This window comes from Bombina bombina, chromosome 3 (genome assembly GCF_027579735.1).
Source record: "Bombina bombina isolate aBomBom1 chromosome 3, aBomBom1.pri, whole genome shotgun sequence".
Lineage (NCBI taxonomy): Eukaryota > Metazoa > Chordata > Amphibia > Anura > Bombinatoridae > Bombina > Bombina bombina.
Window position 1 is genome coordinate 711990965 of NC_069501.1, and position 18795 is coordinate 712009759.

At 37.1% G+C, this 18795-nt stretch overlaps 1 protein-coding gene across 7 annotated transcripts in view; it reads left to right on the plus strand.

Moving 5' to 3' along the window:
• The window catches only part of NF1 (neurofibromin 1), a 1508106-nt gene that overhangs the window by 867494 nt on the left and 621817 nt on the right, over positions 1–18795 (plus strand). For all 7 annotated transcript variants that reach the window (XM_053707520.1, XM_053707522.1, XM_053707523.1 and 4 more), the window contains exons 27-28: positions 1293–1454; positions 11746–11849. In XM_053707520.1, coding sequence (XP_053563495.1) covers positions 1293–1454; positions 11746–11849 — 266 coding nt within the window. The remainder of the gene's footprint in view (positions 1–1292; positions 1455–11745; positions 11850–18795) is intronic.

Genomic DNA, 18795 nt, shown 5'->3' on the forward strand with positions numbered 1-18795 from the left:
TTTGCACAACCATCATTGTGTTATTAATATACGTAATAACATTTAAACCTCTAAATTTCCGTCTGTTTCTAAGCCACTAAAGACGGCCCCCTGATCACATGCTTTTTTATTAGCTTTTCACAACAGAGAAGTGCTAGTTCATGTGAGCCATATAGATAGCATTGTGCTCACGCCAGTGGGTTATGCACAACACAGCAGTAATTGTCTTAAATGCAAGTCAAGAGATAATAAAAAGTCATGTCAGGAGCTGTCAGAAGATGCTTAGATACAAGGTAATCACAGAGGTAAAAAGTGTATTACAGAACAGGAAAAAAGTGCAGGCACTGCTGGAGATTCCTTAAAACAATGATACTTTATTTGAACAAAGTTTAAAAAGTAAACAGCTACATCCGCTGTAAAGAGTACTCATGTAGAAAAGGTACAAAAAGGTAAAGTACAAGGCTGGGGTATAAAGACACGAAAAATGTCTGACTAGTTTCGAGTCCTGAATTCAGTGTGCTCCAAATGCTCCCATCCTACAACATATTTATAAATGAGATTATCTATTGGTTAATTAAAAAACATTAATCTGAGATGTTCATTATTTGGTTTTAATCTTTCTGTTAAGGATTAAGAGCGACATGCACTTTTAGGGGTTAACTTTCACTGGTTCCCTAATTAATTTGAATAGGAACCAGCTGATGTTCACACTTAGTTTTCCCTTTAAATGCATGCCCCACGTTCTCCTTTTCATGTCTATGAATAAGAGTCCTGAGAGGACTCGAAACTAATCAGACATTTTTCGTGTCTTTATACCCCAGCCTTGTACTTTACCTTTTTGTACCTTTTCTACATGAGTACGCTTTACAGCGGATGTAGCTGTTTACTTTTTAAACTTTGTTCAAATAAAGTATCATTGTTTTAAGGAATCTCCAGCAGTGCCTGCACTTTTTTCCTGTTCTGTATCCATATAGTGGCTGGGTTTCGCCACTGCTACGGCACTCCGTTGGCTCACCATGGAAGGACTATACTGAAACCGGTTACCTCGCCAAGCCCGCAGATGCTGCCAGGAACGCCGCTCTTCCATGTAAAAAGTGTATTAATATAACCGTTTTCTGTGCAAAACTGGGGAATTGGTAATAAAGGGATCATCTTTTTAAACAATAACATTTTTTTATTTGACTGTCCCTTTAATGTTGTGTACATTATTATTCTTTTTAATATTGGTTTTAATAGCAAAATAAGGATAAAACATACTTGCTTACAATATGCTTAATTTGTAGTCATTGTGCTCTTTGTTTCATTGTTTTTAGGATGAGCTTGCTCGTGTCCTTGTGACTCTCTTTGATTCCAGACATCTGCTGTATCAGCTACTGTGGAACATGTTTTCTAAGGAAGTTGAACTGGCAGACTCCATGCAGACACTATTTAGAGGGAACAGCTTGGCTAGTAAAATTATGACATTTTGCTTTAAGGTGTGTATCTTAAATCCTTCCATATAGATGATATACAGTGTGTAAATATTGATTTCATTAAATTCTTTATCTTCTGAGTCTACTTGCTATCCACTTTAGTGTAAAGAGTCAAATGTACATAAAGCACATTATATATACACATTTTATATCAACAATTAAATGCTACTTTGCAGACGTTTTAAATGTAGATTAAATGCTTTACAAACATTTAAACTGTGATTTTATTAGCAAATATGCATTGTTTTTCAGTCTGTGGCAGAGGCGTAACTAGAAACCTCAGGGCCCCGGTGCAAGAATCCATGAAGGCCCCCCCCCCATATATTATGTATATGAATGAGCAGAAGTTCAATATTTTAGTTAAACATATTTTTGTGTGGAAAATGTCACAAGTGCCATCATAAGTGATAAAATGACATGCTCCAATTCCTTAAAAACATTTTATTTTATCACTAGTGACAAGGTAAACCTATGTGTTTAACCCTGCAACGGTTGCTCTGCAGGTCCCAAATGGTAGTTTAACTATGTGTTTAACCCCTTTGCGGAGGTTAAGCACATAGCTTTGCAGATTCCGTGGTGATAAAATAACAAATTAGAGCATGTCATTTTAGCACTATAAAAGCCCTTTAAATGGAAAGTCTACTTGATTTTTTTATTTTTTTTAAAGATAGAGAATACCTTTATTACCCATTCCCCAGTTTTGCATAACCAAAACGGTTATATTAATAATATACTTTTTACCTCTGTGATTACATTATGTCTAAGCCTCTGCAGACTGCCCCTTTATTTAAGTTATTTTGACATTCTTGCATTCTAGCCAATTAGTGCTGACTTATAAATAACTCCACTGGAGTGAGCACAATGCTATGTATATGGCACACATGAACCAACACGCTCTAGCTGTAAATACTTTCAAATACAACAATTTTTCTTCATTCTCTTGGTATCTTTATTTGAAAAACCAAGAATGTAAGATTAGGAGCCGGCCCATTTTTGGTTCAGCACCTGGATAGCGCTTGCTGATTGGTGTCTAAATGTAGCCACCAATCAGCAAGCACTACCCAGGGTGCTGGACAAAAAATGGTCCGGCTCCTAAGCTTACATTTCAGCTTCTTCAAATAAAGATACCAAGAGAACGAAGACAAATTGATCATTGGAGTAAATTGGAAAGTTGCTTAAAATTGCATGCTTTATCTGAATAATGAAAGTTTTAATTTTAAATTAAAGTAAAAGGTTAAGAACATAGAGAAATTATATTGTACACATTTGTAGTGCAGTCTAAAAGTGTATCATGTTCCTTTAATTATTAGGCATTCTTTCATTTTATTATGAGTTTGTGTCATAATTTACCATAGAAATCCGGAGGAGTTGTAGCTGTTGTCCTGTAAAACAGAAAAGTATGTAGTTGAAATGTATAATTACACAATTAAAACCCTTGTTTATAAGACTGATATTAATTTACACTAGATAATATGTGAACTGGTTATAAATGTTAGTGAAATTCTTGTCATTACACTCGGCAATGGAAAACATTTTTGGAAGGGATAGTAGACCCACATTTTTTCTTTAATGATTCAGATAGAGCATTCAATTTTCTTCTTAAACGGGAAGAGACCACAGCTGCATTCATTACTTTTGGGAATTCAGAACCTGGCCACCAGGAGGAGGCAGAGACACCCCAGTCAAAGGCTTCAAATACCTCCCCCACTTCCCTCATCCCCCAGTCATTCTTTACCTTTCATCACAGCAGGTTGGCAGAGTAGTGTCAGAAGTTCGAGATAGTCTCTTATGGAGGGTTGTACTCTTCGAAATGGGACTGGAGTTTTAAGAAATCCTGTTAGCCTCTCAGTGAGAGCATGGATAAAGGTTAGAGCCCAGAGATGCAGGGAGAGTCTTTCTGCGAAACCATCCCGACTCATATTAACAGCTCTTTGGCAATTAGCTTTGACGAGTTTCACTGCCTGCCTTTATTCACTCAAGTCCATGTCAGATGCGAGGCTACTATCTGTCACACTTGAAGGGCCGTGTTCCTGTTCCACAGCGTTGATTCCGGAAAGATAGTTTCATTTTATTTCATTATGTGAATGTGATTTTAACGAGAGAAGGTAGGGTCCCAGTGAGACTCCTTTTATCTTAAATAGGAATCATGGGCTAATATTTACTGAGGGGGATTTTTGAACAGGGGGGACTTTAATCATGTTTGTTATATGGTTCTATCTGCTGATGTGTACTAATACTTAGGCTCATGGCTTTTCGGAACATAATGGCCTTATCATCAATGGTGCTATCTCTTGAGATTGCGCGCCCTTTTGTGTCTGGCATGGTGTACCTCGTTACCGGCTGCGGTTACGTTGTTTTCCACTTCCGTATGCTGACTGTGTGGCAACAGAGAGCGTCTGCTCGTGGGTTGTCTGGTTCTCAGGAGGTGATGAGTGCCCCAGCCATTGGGGGTGTAAATAGGGTACCAGTTAGTGACAAAAAAAGAAATGGGATGAGTCCCATTCTAGAATACACTTATAGCACTCATGGTAGGCAAAGAGTTCAAATAATACTTGAAATTTGAAGTGATCAACAAATGGAATCGCAAGATCTCTAGCGTAAATAAAACATAAATTTTAATTTTTAACACATAAAAAATGGAGTTAAAATTGAGGGATGTGCAATTTAAAAACAATTGCTCGCAATAGGATAATATAGTACAAATATTATGTCTCAAATTGTGATTCAATAGGTTCAAATGAATATAAAATGTGTTATTTATATATGTGAGAAATCTTGGATCTAATAAAATGTTAAATCCCAATCACATAATAAACTTCACTTGTATTGGAAGATAATAACACTTATGAACCTAATAGGTTGTGAGAGTATAATAACTATTTGTACAAATAACTAATATCAATAATATTAGTTCATTACAAGGAGTTATAGATCAGTATATATATATTGCATACTTGAGTATCCTAAAAATTGGCAGTGGTCAATATGTTAATATATACTTGGATGTCACATATCAGTGCGTTTATGCATACTTGGGTATTCCAGAATTGCCTAACAATAAGGGCCCTTTTAATGCTGGTAGCTAAGTTTGTGGGTTCATTCCACTACACTCTTCACTGCGTGAGAACACAATTATACTTAGGTATCAGATATCAGTGTGATTAGTGCATACTGTGATATTTCAGCATTTTCCCAAGGAATCAAGTTATTAGTGAGGCTGACAGCTAAATTGTATCAAATATCAATGGATTTTGTGCATACTGTGGTATTTATAGCTTGCCTCACAATAAGGTCACCTGTGATGCTAGTAGCTGAATTAGTGGATTGATTCCACTCCACCGTTCCAGTACTGAAACCAATTTTACACTTGGGTATCAAATGTCGGTGTGATTAGTACCGTTTGTAATGTTTCAGTATTCTCTAGTCATTCTAGTTATTTGTAAGACTAGTAGCTGAATTTGCTAATAATTTCTACAATCGGTAGAGTTAGCTGGATAATACCCCAATTGGCTGGTATTATATGTGTTTACTCCAACACAGATTTAATCATATTTATCTTGGCCCATATATACCATTCTTATATAAATAGTTTTAACACATACTCTGTCAATACTAGGAAGGGTTAATAATTCCCTAGATTGTTAGAATCTGAGTTTGTCAATAATGGATTACTAAATCCTGCATGAGAGTAAGTGTCATTTATAAGAATATAATATTAGTGCGCAGAGTAAATTGTGCAGCCCTTATACATTTGCGTAAGGATGTTTAGTGCAGTTCTAATTAAATAAAGACAATTAAAGGTCTCAACATAGCTGTCATTCTATATATGCCTAGTCGATTTATTCGACTTAATAAATCTTATCCGGCAGCAGTTAAGACCTGAGTTAGACACCGCCACAGTGTGTGGTTAGAAGTTCACTTGTATCCTTAGATTAACTGCAAGATTTAAGCAGCAACACCACCACAGCAGTGTGTGGTTACAGGTTCGCTTGAGTTATTAAATTAGCTGCAAAGTTTTAGCCAGCTGCATCTAAAAACAATGTTAGCTGCACGCACACCAGACAATAAACACTTAGTATGGCTAATTACAACACCAGTCTTAAATCTGTATGAGCCGATATATTCCCTGGCCCTTACATTAACCCCTAAAGTATATTCAGGTGTAAAAGTGTCCTTGAGCCTTGGGGCCGTTATTGCATAGTATGCCAGTCTTAGAGTGAAGTAAATTAGCTAAGGTAGTAGACCCAACGTATATTGTTAACTCGTGTGACCGCAAGTTATATAAAGCTATTATTGCCACATTAATATCAAATAGTGTCCTATACTGATCATGGATACCATCTGAGGTATCCGGTAGGATTGAACTAAATCAAAAGAATCCTAAATTGAGCAAGCCCTAACATACACAGGAGCTCCCTGACTCCTCACCAGTGCCCTAACATGTTTCGCCGTTCTCACGGCTTTCTCAAAGGGGGGTGTGTGCGCGCGTCGCGCTTGGATTGGCTTTTTATGTGTGATCTAGTATTTGCATAAGAATTGGGGCAATACATGTGCATGATCCAATAACCAAATAATAATTATGTTCATGGTCTTACTCTGATTTTCGTGTAGTTAAGAGACAAAAATCCATACTTGGAAAAACGTAGCATCTGTTTACAACCTCTACCGGCTCAAGTCACATGACCATTTGACGTCACAGATGTGGGAGGGTGTCTCCAGCTTCCTCACACATAAAAAGCCAATCCAAGCGCGACGCGCGCACCCCCCCCCCCCCCCCCCCCTTTGAGAAAGCCGTGAGAACGGCGAAACATGTTAGGGCACTGGTGAGGAGTCAGGGATCTCCTGTGTATGTTAGGGCTTGCTCAATTTAGGATTCTTTTGATTTAGTTCAATCCTACCGGATACCTCAGATGGTATCCATGATCAGTATAGGACACTATTTGATATTATTGTGGCAATAATAGCTTTATATAACTTGCGGTCACACGAGTTAACAATATACGTTGGGTCTACTACCTTAGCTAATTTACTTCACTCTAAGACTGGCATACTATGCAATAACGGCCCCAAGGCTCAAGGACACTTTTACACCTGAATATACTTTAGGGGTTAATGTAAGGGCCAGGGAATATATCGGCTCATACAGATTTAAGACTGGTGTTGTAATTAGCCATATTAAGTGTTTATTGTCTGGTGTGCGTGCAGCTAACATTGTTTTTAGATGCAGCTGGCTAAAACTTTGCAGCTAATTTAATAACTCAAGCGAACCTGTAACCACACACTGCTGCGGTGGTGTTGCTGCTTAAATCTTGCAGTTAATCTAAGGATACAAGTGAACTTCTAACCACACACTGTGGCGGTGTCTAACACAGGTCTTAACTGCTGCCGGATAAGATTTATTAAGTCGAATAAATCGACAGCTATGTTGAGACCTTTAATTGTCTTTATTTAATTAGAACTGCACTAAACATCCTTACGCAAATGTATAAGGGCTGCACAATTTACTCTGCGCACTAATATTATATTCTTATAAATGACACTTACTCTCATGCAGGATTTAGTAATCCATTATTGACAAACTCATCTAACAATCTAGGGAATTATTAACCCTTCCTAGTATTGACAGAGTATGTGTTAAAACTATTTATATAAGAATGGTATATATGGGCCAAGATAAATATGATTAAATCTGTGTTGGAGTAACCACATATAATACCAGCCAATTGGGGTATTATCCAGCTAACTCTACCGATTGTAGAAATTATTAGCAAATTCAGCTACTAGTCTTACAAATAACTAGAATGACTAGAGAATACTGAAACATTACAAACGGTACTAATCACACCGACATTTGATACCCAAGTGTAAAATTGGTTTCAGTACTGGAATGGTGGAGTGGAATCAATCCACTAATTGAGCTACTAGCATCACAGGTGACCTTATTGTGAGGCAAGCTATAAATACCACAGTATGCACAAAATCCATTGATATTTGATACAATTTAGCTGTCAGCCTCACTAATAACTTGATTCCTTGGGAAAATGCTGAAATATCACAGTATGCACTAATCACACTGATATCTGATACCTAAGTATAATTGTGTTCTCACGCAGTGAAGAGTGTAGTGGAATGAACCCACAAACTTAGCTACCAGCATTAAAAGGGCCCTTATTGTTAGGCAATTCTGGAATACCCAAGTATGCATAAACGCACTGATATGTGACATCCAAGTATATATTAACATATTGACCACTGCCAATTTTTAGGATACTCAAGTATGCAATATATATACTGATCTATAACTCCTTGTAATGAACTAATCTTATTGATATTAGTTATTTGTACAAATAGTTATTATACTCTCACAACCTATTAGGTTCATAAGTGTTATTATCTTCCAATACAAGTGAAGTTTATTATGTGATTTGGATTTAACATTTTATTAGATCCAAGATTTCTCACATATATAAATAACACATTTTATATTCATTTGAACCTATTGAATCACAATTTGAGACATAATATTTGTACTATATTATCCTATTGCGAGCAATTGTTTTTAAATTGCACATCCCTCAATTTTAACTCCATTTTTTATGTGTTAAAAATTAAAAGTTATGTTTTATTCACGCTAGAGATCTTGCGATTCCATTTGTTTATCACTTCAAATTTCAAGTATTATTTGAACTCTATGCCTACCATGAGTGCTATAAGTGTATTCTAGAATGGGACTCATCCCATTTCTTTTTTTGTCTCTAATATTTATCCAATAAACAGCACCACTGACCCCAATTTGCATTTCAGCACACAAGCTGGTTAATAAAATGAGGGTATAGTCATAGCGAATAACGCCATACGGTAGTGCCATTGATACCCCCCTTTTTTTCGAAAAAGGTTACCAGTTAGTGTTTGTCATTTTTGTAATCCCAAGATTATGGAGGATTCTGATTTCTTAGACACGGGTGTCACAGATACAGAGAATGCATCTTGTGGTGAATATGAAATGGCCCGGGTTATCCATGCCCATCAGTTATGTTCTAGAGCACTCTCTTCTCCCGAATCAGGGACCTTAGAGTGCCTTGAGCCATCCACCTCCGAGGATTCCATGTTCCGTGACGCGTGTGCCCCAGAACCTTCCTTTGCTACACAAGCAGGTAGCCCTATGGCCTTTACTCCTTCTCCCGGAAGGTGGCTTGTTTCCTCCAGAGGTTACGGCACGATAGTCCATCGGGCGTGGGATCGCTTGATTCAGTTCGGCCTTCTGGGGAAGCGTCGGCCTCTGAGGCTTCATGGGCCCCAACCTCGGGGTTGTTTATTGATCCAACGAGGGATGATTTTGCCTTCCGTTATAGGCTGGCACGTCTGTTTCCTTTTAAGGCATGTTTTGCCGGTGCTAGAGGATTCCAGTCCTAGTGGGCCGAGGGATCCGAGGCCTTAAAAAAGGGATGTCAAGCTGGTTAGACGTTTAGGGATGAAGCTGATCTCCTTGACGTCTCCGTTTTTCTTTCTTTTATGTATCGGTTCCAGTTCTGAGCTTGGGGGAATAGGGCCCCTGATCGGCTGGTTCCGTTGGTGTATTCATTCACCTTGGGTTTTAACCCTTACTTTATTTTGATCCAGATATGATGTGTTTGATTTGTTATATTAAGCTCATGTCTGGTATAATTCCGTTTTGGGAAAGTTCTTTCTCTAGAACCGTTACTTGCGATTTTGTGGTTGCATGGGCACTTCCCCGGAAGTGCGTACTTTCGACTAACAAAGTTATTTTTTTCCAGTTCTTCTTATCGAACCGTTGGTTCGATTTTTCTTGGACCTTAGACAGTTCTGGAGTGTCCTTATACCAGGCAGGTACTGGTCGGGCGCTTTCTGCTGCTACTTGGGTTCATGTCACTCTCTGGGTGCTTATTGAATCATGCAAATTCTGAATGTCACTTTGGCCTATTGATATGGACTCCGGGCTTGGATCCTACTTCAAAATATGGGGCCTAGTGTGTAGATCCAACGCTTCTGGGTTGTAAATCCGATCTAAGTTGGCCTTTTCTTGCTATTCGCTTGGGATACAGGTCTGACGGAGATGTGTATGACCTCCGTGGTCTAGTTTTCTGAGTGTGAACAGTTGGCGTCCTCACTTGCGGTTTCTTCCGGATGTTGAAGTTGTCAGTGAAAAAAGATTTTTTTTAAATCCCACACTTTTTGTCTGTTTACTCATAGCTGGGAAAAGTATTTATTGGATTTTAAAGTAACATATTTTTTTATATAATTACATCATTACTAAAGATCTTTATATAAGCTTTATTAAATTTGTGGGATTTGGGAAATCATGGTTAATGTTAATGTGGCAAGAGGTGAATGAGTGTGTGCAGTTTTTCTTAAGTATTTAGAACTGCGGGTCAGTCCAGCTACAAATTCTCTATTGCCATTCAACTTGGTCTGTTGGTGTTTTCTAATGTAATAGAGTGTTGTCTACAGCTGACACCTAAAGCTTATAGAGGTTTGGTCTACCACCAAGTGGGGAAGACATAGCATAGTTGTGTAGAATCCAATGTTATTGCTATAATTTGAAATAAAAAAAATAAAAAAATAAAAAAAGTGTTTAGTGTATGTACTCCTAAAAACAACTAGTAAGGCTAAAACTATTCATAAAAAATGTGTACCATTTAACTTTCTCTCATATCCCCTAATTTCATGAGAGAGAACTGCAAGAAATAATTGCCTTACTATTACCCTCTGGTATTTCTGATAGATAACTGGAACGTCTGAGTGGTGAAGCAGGCACTAAAAAAAGCAAAAAACGAAGATATGCTCATTTTGTCTTGCAAACAATCCTTTCTCAATGCAAGTAGATAAAACACAGCCAATTGTTTCTCAAGGGCTGTATCCTTAAACTACAATAAAATACAAATATGAAATACTAAAATACCCCATTTGAGTTTCCAATTCTTTTCCCACAATGCTATTTTTTTCCCTCAATTTTTGACTGTTTTTTACCCTTTGACTGGGTAACGAATGCCTGATTTTGAAAAATGAGGGGTTAACATTTTGCAAATATCTGAATTTGGATAATCAAGTTTTCCTCCCATCATCTATTTAAACCTATGCTTAAAATGTCTTTCACATTGTGGACTTCTAAGGTGATTTGATAGTGGGTTTGTCTAGGTGCATTTTGGAGCTGGATGTTCTGCTTTCCTGAACTTCTTAGGCGTTTTGTTTTTGTCCCCCATCGGAGTCAGGCTGTGTCCATGATTTCTTTATCAGATCTCTCTTCCAGACTTGATGTAGTAAGAGCTGTAACTGTTCTCTGTAAGGTAACTAGGAAGGCTAGTTAAATAACTTTGCAAAGCTGACACAGGTGTACTGTCACTAAATTGCATCAGTTGATATAGTTGTCTTAGTAGGCAACATTTTGCAGGAGCTTCTTTGATGACTGTCTAAAACTTAGGCTTGAATAATATGTCTAGGGCTGAAATTCCTCCTCCTTTTTCACCCTCATAATAGTTTTACTTAGCTATATTTGAATGGAAAATGAGGTTGGATATGTGATATAGAGGCTCACTGAAAATGTTGGATGGTTTCTGTCTCCAAGAAGGCATAAAGCATATACACGAGTGCCTGAATATTTTATTACAATTTTTGAGAGTGAATTAATTGATTTATTTGTAAGTAAAAATCATTCTTTTGTGTTTGGTTGGTGTACCTTTTTATATAAAAAAATACCATATTACGTAAGTTGTTGCTCTACAAAGACATGTTGAAATTTGAGTTGACATTTGGTTACTGTCCATAGTTGCATAGTTTACTACACTAATCTTTTTTTTATACTTCTGTTTATGTTTATTTAAACATGGAAGTGCGTAAGATATGTGTTAGTTTCTGCCATATTTTCGATGATGTACAGTTTATTAGTTTGTCAATCTGATGTTTTTCTTAAAATTACCCATTGCATTTGGAGATTCTTTGTTGGTCTCAAATACACACACACAGCGTTTTCACTTTTTCGCGAGCAGCAGAAGCCTTTTATAACCACAGGGTTCTAATGTGCCTTTAGCAATAGAAAAATACCTTTCTCTTCTAAACAAGTAAAGCCAAACCTAATTTCTAATGGAGTTGTCATCACTTCAGTGAAAACCCTAAAAAAATGATTCATGGTAACAATGTGCTTGAATTGAGAATACTGTAGTCTGTCTTACTGTATTACATTTAACTACAGTCTGCAAACTAGTTTGATAGTAGATAAAAAGTATGGATAACATGTTTTCGATTTGTTCCATTTACTAAATGTTTTCTCACATGACAGGTGTATGGTGCCACATATCTACAGAAACTATTGGAACCACTGTTAAGGACCATAATTACATCCCCTGAGTGGCAGCACATCAGTTTTGAGGTTGATTCTACAAGGTTTGAATTTTTTTTTTGGGTGATAATGTTGGTACTTATTGATATTTATTTAAAAATAATAGTGTATTTATAAAGACAAATACATGAGAATTTTACCTTCAAACTTCCGATTTTTTTAATTATTATTATTGATAAAAGTAGTGCTCTATTAACTTTTTTTTTTTCTTTATTAATACCTTATTTTCACTTTTACCAAGATTTGTATTCACTTTTAAAGAACCATGTTGGTGGGTTTATGGCCTCAGACTTCTGGAGTAAGGCATTAACCCTGAGTCAGGAAGTAAATTAAAGCGACAGTATACACCAATTTTCATAGAACTGCATGTAATACACATATGAAAAGACCCTTTACACAAACAGGAGCAAGCTGAAGTAGGTATCTGTCGATATTTTTCTAAAACTTTGGGGCTTGGTTAGGAGTCTGAAAATCAGAGCAATGTTATTTTAAAATAAGCAAAACTATACATTTAAAAAAACTAAAAACGTTATGGGCTATATAAATAGATAATCTACAAAACATTTATGCAAAGAAAAAATGAGTGTATAATGTCCCTTTAAGGATGATTATTTGCTGTTAGTTTGGCACAATTGTAAATATGCAGCTGGTTTAAACATACTGATTGTGAATATTGAGAGTTAAGCTGCAGAGGTTAACAGGAGACGAACACACCCTTAATCATGTAGTCTGCAAGGATAAAGTATGAGAGGTCAGAGTAATAAGGATTGCCCTCCTGGTGGCACATAACATTGTATATGTTGTACACTTTATATATTTCATTCTCAGTTTTTTCATCTAAGTAAATATTAAATACAATCTATCTAGTAAGAAAAAGTCACAGAACTCAGTTGAATACTCTTAGATCAGTTTTAACCTTGAGCATTACATATTGCAGAAAGATACCACTTTTACAGCAGGAGACAAGAAACTACTGGATATTTGTCAGTTTAAAAAGTCTAGCATGTGTGGTTTGGAGAACATTTAACCACGGCTCTTAACCCTTTCGTGACAGGGTTAAAGTGCCTACATCGGAACAACTGTTCCGATGTAGACAAATTGAAACTACGCGATCGTGCATACGATCGCGAGATTTCAATTATTGGATCGCATCTGGGGGGCGTCCCTACAATCCTAGGAACGCCCTCCAGACCGCGATTAAATCCCTGAAGCACAGAAGGCTTCAGGACAGCCGTTAGTTATGACGTTCCATTCCGTCATAACGGCTTTAAAGCCCAGTCTAATTATGACGGAATGGAACGGCATAACGGCTTTAAAAGGTTAAAGACATGTTTAAAATGGGGTAAATAATGAAACAAAGACAACTCTGCTTACCGAAGTGGGTCTTACTTTTAAGTGGAGAACAAAAGTGAGGTCATTTATGGAGCAATCTGCTAATGATGCAAGTTTACTGCAATTTTTTTTACAGGAAGACATGTTATAGTCATGTTAAAAACAAATTAGTTTTGATAAACTATTTCAGTGCTACATATCCGTAACAGGAAATCATAATGCAAATAAACAGCATGCCATTCTTGTGAAAGCATTGGGAATATAATACATGTATGTAACAGGAAAAAAATGTTCATTGTAGAAATCCAAAAAAGTGGCTGAACAGCAATATTCAAATTCAGAATAAAAGTGCAATTACAATTTAAAATTAGAAGGAAAAAAAGACATTGATGAATTTGGAAAGATGAACTGCTCTTTCAGTTATAGCAAAATATTGTAAAAGGTTGCGTTTGGCTATGCCTCTTTGCAAAAATGGGAATGCACTCACAAACAGGTTCTAATGAGTTGCTTGTACTAAAGCGATAAGAATGGATTACAGTAAAAGTTTAAAAAGAAACAGAAACAATTACCTTCCTACATTCTGAAAAAGGGAGACTGCCATTATTTGTCAAACATTACATAAAAGCTTTAAAGGGCCACTAAACCCAAAATCTTTCTTTTATGATTCAGATAGAGAATACAAATTTAAACAACATTACAATTTACTTCTATTATTTATTTTGCTTCATTTTTTAGATATCCTTAGTTGAAGAAAAAGCAATGCACATGGGTGAGCCAATCACACGAGGCTTCTATGTGCAGCAACCAATCAGCAGCTACTGAGCATATCTAGATATGCTTTTCAGCAAAGAATATCGAGAATAAAACAAATGAGATAATAGAAGTAAATTAGAAAGATATTTAAAATTGCATTCTCTTTCTAAATCATGAAAGAAAAAATGTGGGTTTCACGTCCCTTTAAGTATGCCAGAAACAAACATGAATTAAAAGTTATGTTGTTTGACAAATTCCACTGACACTGGATAAGGGAATTATAAGAGAAGGAAGCTCCAGTGTTTAAAGACTGTTTAGGAAAAGTAAAAGAAAATTGGAACTGCAAAAATATTATTGGTGTTCACTGTAGTAAATGGGCTTTACCAATTGTATCAGTAAGGAAATAAAATGGTAAATTAGATTGTCTGGGTACTTCTGGATGGTTCTGAAGTCACAATTGGAATAGTATCCACTGCTATGAATGTATGTGAAGTTTGCAACATTGGTAGGAAGGAAAAAGTTAACTAACCTATACTTGAAGAATGAATCTTTGCAAATGTAAGTCCGCAGACATTCTCATCAAACTTTAACACTCATAAGAAACTAACTGTCCATGATATAGATAAATATACATCAGATCATTTATAGAATTTAAAAAATAAATGGCAACAGTTTACTATGATTTAAAGAAACCACTTTCAGTTGCATATGATTTATAACTATATGGCATTAGGGGCATTATTATCAAACACTATACCTGATTGAGTATATATAGACCTATTACTATTATTACCTATCAGTAACATCTGCAGAGAAACATTACTTGCATATTGCAAAGAAGCCCCAGCTATAGTTTGGTCTGAAGAAGAAATGCCATCAATGTGTTTCTGGATGAGAGTTTACATCTCATACCATTGCTGACTATTTACACATTTGTTTCGATGACAGTAGCAGTATGTCTGCAGCACTGTGTGTTAATATTAGGATCATATCATTACAGTGTTAAATATAGCTCACAAAATAAATATGCAGATGCTACATTATACCAAGGTTACCAGTAATCAATGAAAAAGCTAATAAATAGCAAAAACAACTAACAATACATTTCTGCATAATAGTATGTGTCTCTTCTATTGCAACAGAAACAGAGAAAAATGTCCATTTCACAGAAAAGATTGTTTCTCACAGATGACTGAAAGAAAAACAATATGCTTTAAACTTATGTAACAAGAAATTAGCTAAAATTAAGATGGATTTGTCATGTAGGGATCTATGTAAAATCTTAAAAATTCTACAATAAAAACATACAGGGACAATATGGATGGTGCAGTAGGCAAAAGGTTTTACGTTTTAACCAGGAATATACAGTCGTTGACAATCATGTTGTTGCATTCCTTGGAAGCACACAGTCCCAAAGACAATTACAGCCATGAACTTTCCACACCATGGAAACCCATATGTACTCTGCAGGCACAGTAGGTTGAAAAAGCTAGGCAGTGGTTGTAGAGGCACGCTCTTAAGTGGCCTGATGTGGTAACCATGTCAAGACCTTCAGTTAAAGATACATACTTTACAATGTTTGCTTTTTTCTTTTCTTTGTGGGGCAATAATTTCAAGATTAGTTAAGGGGGAAGGAACCATAAACATAAACTTTTAAATTATTCTTGTTGCAGCACTATAGGTAAAGTCCACATTAAAGTACAAGCTCTGATATAAGGGTTCAATTGCATACACAACTAGATCTAAGGATTTCAGAGGTAAAGAAACAAGTTAAAAAAAATACAATAGAATATGTAATCAAATAAAGAATATAAACAGTATACAGTAATGGGCCCTTTCTCTTGTAAGGTGTATCCAGTCCACGGATCATCAATTACTTGTGGGATATTCTCATTCCCAACAGGAAGTTGCAAGAGGACACCCACAGCAGAGCTGTCTATATAGCTCCTCCCCTAACTGCCATATCCAGTCATTCTCTTGCAACTCTCAACAAACATGGAGGTAGTAAGAGAGAAGTGGTGAAATGTAGCTGTTATTTTGCTTCAATCAAAAGTTTATTATTTTTAAATGGTACCGGAGTTGTACTATTTTGTTCCAGGCAGAAAAATAGAAGAATCTGCCTGTGATTTCTATGATCTTAGCAGGTTGTAACTAAGATCCATTGCTGTTCTCATACATGACTGAAGAGAGAGATAACTTCAGCGGGGGAATGGCGTGCAGGTTATCCTGCTATGAGGTATGTGCAGTTAAGATCTTTCTAGAAGATGTGAATGCTAGAAAAAGCTGCTGATGCCAAATTTATGTAAGGTAAGCCTGAATACAGTGATTTAATAGCGACTGGTATCATGCTTACTTTCTGAGGTAATACTCTTTTATATTTACAATATAAAACGTTTGCTGGCATGTTTAAACGTTTTTATATATACTTTGGTGATAAAACTTTATTGGGGCCTAGTTTTTTTACACATGGCTGGCTTAAATTTGCCTAGAAACCGTTTCCTGAGGCTTTCCACTGTGTTACTATGAGTGGGAGGGGCCTTATTTAGCTCTTTTTTGCGCAGTAACTTTTACAGACTGAGACATCCAGTTTCCTCCAGGAGTCCCCTGAATGCTATAGGACATCTCTAAAGGGCTCTTAGGCTTTCCAAAATCGTTTGTTGGGGAAGGTAGGCCCACAGCAAGGCTGTGGCAGTTTGGTGTGACTGTTAAAAAACGTCTCTATTGTTTTTTTTTTATCCTTTTTTTTTAACTAAGGGGTTAATCATCCATTTGCAAGGGGGTGCAATGCTCTGTTAGCTTATTATACACACTGTAAAAATTTTGTTTGATTTACTGCCTTTTTTCACTGTTTTTCGAATTCTGACAAAATTTGTTTCTCTTAAAGGCACAGTACTGTTTCTTATATTTGCTTGTTAACTTGATTTAAAGTGTTTTCCAAGCTTGCTAGTCTCATTGCTAGTCTGTACAAACATGTCTGACATAGAGGAAACTCCTTGTTCATTATGTTTAAAAGCCATTGTGGAACCCCCTCTTAGAATGTGTACAAATGTACTGATTTAACTTTAAGCAATAAAGATCATATTCTGTCTTTAAAAAATTTATCACCAGAGGAATCTGACGAGGGGGAAGTTATGCCGACTAACTCTCCCCACGTGTCAGATCCTTTGACTCACGCTCAAATGGCGCCAAGTACATCTAGGGCGCCCATAGCGTTTACTTTACAAGACATGGCGGCGGTCATGGATAATACACTGTCAGCGGTATTATCCAGACTACCTGAATTTAGAGTAAAGCGAGATAGCTCTGGAGTTAGACGAAATACAGAGCATACTGACACTTTAAGAGCTATGTCTGATACTGCCTCACAATATGCAGAAGCTGAAGATGGAGAACTTCTTTCTGTGGGTGATGTTTCTGACTCAACCTGATGATGCAACCTGATTCTGATATTTCTACATTTAAATTTAAGCTTGAACACCTCCGCGTGTTACTCAGGGAGGTTTTAGCTGCTCTGAATGACTGTGATACAATTGCAGTGCCAGAGAAATTGTGTAGACTGGATAAATACTATGCAGTGCCGGTGTGCAGTGATGTTTTTCAAATACCTAAAAGGTTTACAGAAATTATTTCTAAGGAATGGGATAGACCAGGTGTGCCGTTCTCTCCCCCTCCTATTTTTAGAAAAATGTTTCCAATAGACGCCACCACACGGGACTTATGGCAGACAGTTCCTAAGGTAGAGGGAGCAGTTTTTACTCTAGCAAAGCGTACTACTATCCCTGTCGAGGACAGTTGTGCTTTCTTAGATCCAATGGATAAAAAGTTACCTTAAGAAAATGTTTATTCAACAAGGTTTTATCCTACAGCCACTTGCATGCATTGCTCCTGTCACTGCTGCTGCGGCGTTCTGGTGTGAGTCTCTGGAAGAGGCTTTACAGGTAGCGACTCTATTGGATGACATATTTGACAAGCTTAGAGCACTTAAGCTAGCCAATTCTTTTGTTTCTGATGCCATTGTTTATTTGACTAAACTAACGGCTAAGAATTCTGGTTTTGCTATCCAGGCGCGCAGAGCGCTATGGCTTAAATCATGGTCAGCTGACGTTACTTCAAAGTCTAAGCTGCTTAACATTCCCTTCAACGGGCAGACCCTATTCGGGCCTGGTTTGAAGGAGATTATTGCTGATATCACTGGAGGAAAAGGTCATGCCCTTCCTCAGGATAGGTCCAAATCAAGGGCCAAACAGTCTAATTTTCGTGCCTTTCGAAACTTCAAGGCAAGTGCGGCATCAACTTCCTCTAATGCAAAACAAGAGGGAACTTTTGCTCTGTCCAAGACGGTCTGGAGACCTAACCAGACCTGGAAAGAGGGTAAGCAGGCCAAAAAGCCTGCTGCGGCCTCTAAGACAGCATGAAGGAACGGCCCCCTATCCGGTAACGGATCTAGTAGGGGCAGACTTTCGCTCTTCGCCCAGGCGTGGGCAAGAGATGTCCAGGATCCCTGGGCGTTAGAAATTATATCCCAGGGATATCTTCTGGACATCAAGGCTTCCCTCCCAAAAGGGAGATTTCACCTTTCACAATTATCTGCAAACCAGATAAAGAGAGAGGCATTCTTACACTGTGTACAAGACCTCCTAGTTATGGGAGTGATCCATCCAGTTCCAAAGGAGGAACAGGGACAGGGATTTTACTCAAATCTGTTTGTAGTTACCAAAAAAGAGGGAACCTTCAAACCAATTTTGGATCTAAAGATCTTAAACAAATTCCTCAGAGTTCCATCATTCAAGATGGAGACTATTTGTACCATCCTACCTATGATCCAGGAGGGTCAATACATGACTACAGTGGATTTAAAGGATGCTTATCTTCACATTCCGATACACAAAGATCATCATCGGTTTC